Below are 6022 nucleotides of genomic sequence, written 5' to 3'. Positions count from 1 at the left end.
GTTCAAGAGAAGTAGAATCGAAAAATTAGACATCAGGTAGACATGGATCAAGACACCGATATTTCTATATCAGTGTCAAAGCCTTACTTGAAAGTAATAGCTGCAACGCAAAATTAGGTTCAAAACATTCCTGAAACTGAAAGTAATACCTAAATTTCATCCATGAACGGGACTGGCAAGATCATTCTCACTGAATTCCGTGAGAAGAGAGTAGACAACACCTGCAAATGTTTTACTCAACTGATTCTAATACAACAATACGGAAATTAGATGGTGCAGAGTACTGACTGTGAATAGAAAACAAATACCTGAATCTTGAACCTTAAAGAGAGAAATTACTGTAAATTTTGTGTAAGAGAAGAAGAGAAGAAGAGACGTACATGGATGAATACAAAAGTGGAAGATGTCATTTATGATCAGACAAACGATTTCCTTTATTGTGGTCTTTCTATCCTTTTCTTTATGAAACTTTCCCATTTCTTCAATAATTTGGAAACAGTTTCCCATTTCGTCATCTATTTGGATATATTTTTTTTCTTTAATTTCAAAAACAGGCACCCAAGAAGAGAAGCATCCATGCGAGAAATGTGACAGAAACGAAAGAAAATTGGGAAATTAATACCTATCTACAATGCTGATGATAGAACTGGGAAACCTGCAGCTAGAAATGCCTGATCAGTGGGACCATTTAAAGAAAGAAAGTGGGAATCGTCTGGCAAATTGGGAAGAGACCAAAACTCTCCCTCCGGAGTTGAAAGGATAACCTACTTCCTCATGTCTTAGCTCTCGTGAATCTCTCTGTTTTCCTATATAATTGCGAGTGTACCTTCACACATACCTGGGTGCCATTGCTGCTAATCCAGTTATTGGCTTGGGGGAGAAGGTTCATGGTGAGGGATATGTCTGCATTTCCCTTCAAGCTTGCTCTTATTCTTGGGTACATCTTGATTCTCGAAGCCGCCCGGTATGTAGGGGACGATTCTAGCGGCGGTAGAGAAGCACTAGAAGTGGGCATTTCGATCGGTTCTGGACGGCCGGCAGCTGCTCCGGCACCGGATGAATGCGTGAGCTGTCCTCCGCCGCCACTGCCTCAGCTTAGTGCATCGCTCAAGGCTGCAGTGTCAGTAATTCGCAGGTTCAGGGGCACGGTCACGTGTGACCCCAAGTCAACATTAAAAACTTGGGACGGCGACTCTCCGCTGGATGTATGCGATCGCAACAAGTACAGGGGCTTCTTCTGCGAGAAACCACCGGGGAGAAATGATCTTACGATCGCCTCCATCGACTTCAATGGCTTAGGCATTTGCTCCTCCCGCGCTGACATTTTGCTGGACAGCTTCGTCGATATTGCTCTTTTCCACGCCAACTCCAACAACTTGACCGGGACAATCACCCTCAAGATCGCCAACCTTCCTTACCTTTACGAGCTGGACTTGAGCAACCATAAATTCTCCGGCCAATTTCTCAAGATCAAAATGCTCGACTTCTTGGACCTACGTTTCAATCAGCTGTCTGGGTTGGTCCCCAGAGAACTATTCGTTCGACCCCTCACGGTGCTGTTCATTAACAACAACCAGTTCCTGCAGAAGCTCCCGGACAATCTGGGCGACTCGCCGGTGACTTATCTCACCCTCGCTAACAACAGATTCACGGGGTCTATCCCCGGGAGCATTGGCAACTCCAAGAACACGCTCCAGGAGGTGCTCTTCCTCAATAACCGACTCTCCGGCTGCCTCCCGTACGAGATCGGTTTCCTCCAGAAAGCAACCGTGTTCGACGCCGGCGGCAACTGCCTCGTGGGATCGATACCGGTCTCCTTTGGGTGCTTGAAGAGGGTGGAGCAACTGAACTTGGCGCGAAACATGCTCACCGGAGAGATACCTGAGGTGGTCTGCGCCATTCCTAGCCTCCTCAACCTATCGCTGTCTGACAATTACTTCACGTCGGTCGGTCCTGTATGCAAGAAGTTGATAGAGAAGAAGGTACTAGACATCAGAAAGAACTGCATTCCAGGGTATTCTTCTCAGCGATCCCAGCAGGAATGCTCTAAATTTCTCTGTGAGCCAGTAAATTGCCCTTGTCCTCCCACTGCTCCGTGCATGCTGCCCGTCTTAGAACATGCTGTGCTCGCTTCGTCACCTCCTAAAGCTTCTTACTCGACGCTTCACAGGCCATGAAAAACTCGCAAGCTCAAACAAGCTCTTTTTACTTAATTCACTATTAGCTATCAAAATGCAGTAGATGAATTAATTTTCTGTCTGCTCTTCTGTCGAAAAGTCTCTCAGTTCAAGTGTAAGTGCCAAAATCTTTCGTTTTTCTATGGGAATTTTACCAAAATACCTATTTAAATGAACTTATTTATAATAATAACAACGAAGACCAGAAAATATTTACAAAACTACCGAACTTTGACCGGTCCACTGTATATGTGGACAGTCAAAGTCGACACGTAAGCTTTGACTGCTTACGTGTCGCCCCGTCATCAGAGCGGCAACGTAGATGAACACATAGGCTGCCACGTCATTATTATTGACATGTCATCCGCCACGTCATGATAAAATTTTGAATAAATTTTAAAAAAATTAAAAAATCAAATACACTTTTTATTACCTAATATCTGAAATAAAAAATTAATTTTTTAAATAAACAATTAAAAAAATAACTCTTACTAATTTAACACCATTTAATATCAATAAAAATATTTATTAATTAAAAAAATTATCGTTATACTTTTTATTACTTTATATTTTAAAAAATAAAATAAAAAAAGTAAAATATTAGATTTAAAATATTTATAAAGAAAAAAAATCTTACTCTTAAGTCTTACCACATATTATTGATATAAAATATTTATAAATTAAAAAAATATACAAAAAGTTATTTTAGAGTTTAAAAATACAATTTATTTGTATACTTTTTATCACCTTATTTAAAAAATAATAATGTTTACAAATTTAAATATTTATAAATAGAAAAAATCTAGCTCTTACCCATTTATTATGAATTTAAAATATTTATAAATTTAAAAAATCTTACTCTGAAGTTTTACCCATATATTATCGATTTAAAATATTTATAAATTAAACAAAATATACAAAAAAATTATTTTAGAGTTAAAAAATACAATTTATTTGTATACTTTTATTACCTTATTTAAAAAATAATAATATTTATAAATAGAAAAAATCTACCTCTTACCCATTTATTATGGATTTAAAATATTTATAAATTTAAAAAATCTTACTCTTAAGTTTTACCCATATATTATTGATTTAAAATATTTATAAACTAAAAAAATATACAAAAAATTATTTTAGAGTTTAAAAATACAATTTATTTGTATACTTTTATTACCTTATTTAAAAAATAACAATATTTATAAATTTAAATATTTATAAATAGAAAAAATCTACCTCTTACCCATTTATTATGGATTTAAAATATTTATAAATTTAAAAAATCTTACTCTTAAGTTTTACCCATATATTATTGATTTAAAATATTTATAAACTAAAAAAATATACAAAAAAATTATTTTAGAGTTAAAAAATACAATTTATTTGTATACTTTTATTACCTTATTTAAAAAATAATAATATTTATAAATTTAAATATTTATAAATAGAAAAAATCTACCTCTTACCCATTTATTATGGATTTAAAATATTTATAAATTTAAAAAATCTTACTCTTAAGTTTTACCCATATATTATCGATTTAAAATATTTATAAACTAAAAAAATATACAAAAAAATTATTTTAGAGTTAAAAAATACAATTTATTTGTATACTTTTATTACCTTATTTAAAAAATAATAATATTTATAAATTTAAATATTTATAAATAGAAAAAATCTACCTCTTACCCATTTATTATGGATTTAAAATATTTATAAATTTAAAAAATCTTACTCTTAAGTTTTACCCATATATTATCGATTTAAAATATTTATAAACTAAAAAAATATACAAAAAAATTATTTTAGAGTTAAAAAATACAATTTATTTGTATACTTTTATTACCTTATTTAAAAAATAATAATATTTATAAATTTAAATATTTATAAATAGAAAAAATCTACCTCTTACCCATTTATTATGGATTTAAAATATTTATAAATTTAAAAAATCTTACTCTTAAGTTTTACCCATATATTATCGATTTAAAATATTTATAAACTAAAAAAATATGAATATTTAAAAATATGATAGAAACATTGAAACAAAAAATGTTAAATTGTGGTCAAGGTACAAGAGATTGTTAATGGGAGTCATGGCGTCCCAACATATTTGACATAGTTTCAAAAGACTCAAATTACATTTCTTGAACCAAGTTATAATACACCCAATTTTTCTAACAAACTTCATAGAGGACGAACTAAATAGACTCAAGCTGTTCATTCATCATCATAATGCTCATTTTCCTCATCATCAGAGTCATCCTTCTGCCAAGTAGTTTCATCAATAAGAGGGCCTTGCCTGAAATTTCTTCATTTAGATAAACATATCGGTCTTTGTCAAAACAACTTCCTTCTCTGTTCTGAATAAAGAAAAGCACATTGAGGCATGAAAGTGAGGGACCATGAAACTAGCGCGACTTTCATTACAAAAAAAGTTAAAGAGGGAGAGAGAGTACTCACCTTTTACAGTGTTATCGCAATGAAACTCATCGGCATGTTGAGACTTAATTGTCATTTGAGAAATTCCTTTCATGCCCATCTCCTTGAAGGGCATCAACACCCTGCATAATTCATATACAGCAAAAACAATTTGGCGAACAAAGTGAGACATCTGCATACACAAAATCCTCCCCTTTCTGCAGAGAAGAGATGAAACCCTCCACCAGCATTTATGGCTGCCCACGTTCCTATGTGGGCAGCCATAGAAAAATGGATCAACATTCAACAAGAGCAAGGATGAAATGATTTTACACAACTCAACAACAAACTGAGCTTGTTAAATAATATTAAAAGAGTTCTAAGTCATCTGATCAAGCTTCCAAATAGTAATCCTAGTCTCTTATATCTACAAACCTATTCTAGTAACCTTCTCTCAGATCATTCATGGCATATTCACCAAAATTAAAACAAAAGGTACAAAAGCTAGCATTATTCAAAAGTACTTTACAGATCAAGGGAATAATATTCACAACCATAACATGTGCAATCCTACACCCAGTGGCCCAAAAGGTCAGTACGTATTGTAGTTACCACTAGAAGATCCTCCTCCTCTAAAGCTTCTACTAGTTCCACTATCTTCTTCTTGTCGAAGACACCATATTCCATGAGAAATTGACATATGCGACCCCATTTCGTGAAATCAAATGGATGCCTATGTAAATAATAAAAGCCAAAAGACACAAACAAGGATAAAAGGACAAGTTAGTTCCAACACGGAGAATTAAATAATTTGGACCTATAATTACAATAGAAACCAAAAGGGTTGAAAAGACATTGGATGTAGCTGTTTAAAAGACAAACCTTTCAAGCATTAAGACCACATTTCCTGAAACAAGACAAACCTTACAAGCATTAAGACCACATTTCTTTATAAGCATTTCAAGAAGCAGCTTGACCTGATTTGAAAAGACATTGGATGTAGCTGTTTAAAAGTGAATTATCTCAAAAGTTGACAAGTTCTTACCTGCTGGACAAGTTCTACAAACAAATCCGGAGGACCCATCCAAGTTTTTGATTGATTATTTCTAGATGGGAAGATCAAATCTTGAACCTACATGAAACGAGGAAAAATAAACCTTAATGCATTCAACTAAGTACTCTATATATTGAAATGAAACAAAAAATACAATGGAAACGATAGAATTATTACCAGTCTTTACATGAATGGTGAATCATCAAGAAACTCAACCACTGACGTGCCCTCATCGTCAAACGAGGGTTACCAAATGGGCACTAACCACAACTTCCACCCACTAAGAATGGCTACAAAATATAAAATTTTAAAATGACTGATTAATACATATAAAATACCACAATATAAACGACAGTTATCAATAGTAATA

The 6022-nt window shown here is 33.4% G+C and overlaps 1 protein-coding gene and 1 long non-coding RNA gene across 2 annotated transcripts; one reads left to right on the top strand and one right to left on the bottom strand.

Moving 5' to 3' along the window:
- The first annotated feature begins 858 nt into the window (after window positions 1-858).
- Window positions 859-2312, top strand: LOC137953904 (uncharacterized protein At4g06744-like). The gene has a single exon (XM_068801453.1). The coding sequence runs from the start codon at window positions 888-890 to the stop codon at window positions 2175-2177; it is 1290 nt and encodes a 429-aa protein (XP_068657554.1). The 5' UTR covers window positions 859-887; the 3' UTR covers window positions 2178-2312.
- A 2690-nt stretch (window positions 2313-5002) lies between these two features.
- LOC137952813 (uncharacterized) lies at window positions 5003-5674 on the bottom strand. Its single transcript, XR_011112321.1, has 3 exons — window positions 5644-5674; window positions 5481-5505; window positions 5003-5331 (listed from the first exon to the last, which is right to left on the bottom strand). It is a non-coding gene; the product is annotated as an uncharacterized lncRNA (long non-coding RNA).
- Between the last annotated feature and the right edge of the window lie 348 nt (window positions 5675-6022).

Source organism: Aristolochia californica, unplaced genomic scaffold (genome assembly GCF_029961685.1).
Source record: "Aristolochia californica isolate CCGP_79_NKW_82.1479 unplaced genomic scaffold, dmAriCali1.0.hap1 SCAF_16, whole genome shotgun sequence".
Taxonomy (NCBI): Eukaryota; Viridiplantae; Streptophyta; class Magnoliopsida; order Piperales; family Aristolochiaceae; genus Aristolochia; species Aristolochia californica.
This window is presented reverse-complemented; position numbering and strand designations above follow the sequence as displayed.

Excerpts from the sequence above, each read along its gene's own strand:
- LOC137953904 (XM_068801453.1), top strand. The coding sequence starts at position 888 with ATGGTGAGGGATATGTCTGCATTTCCCTTCAAGCTTGCTCTTATTCTT.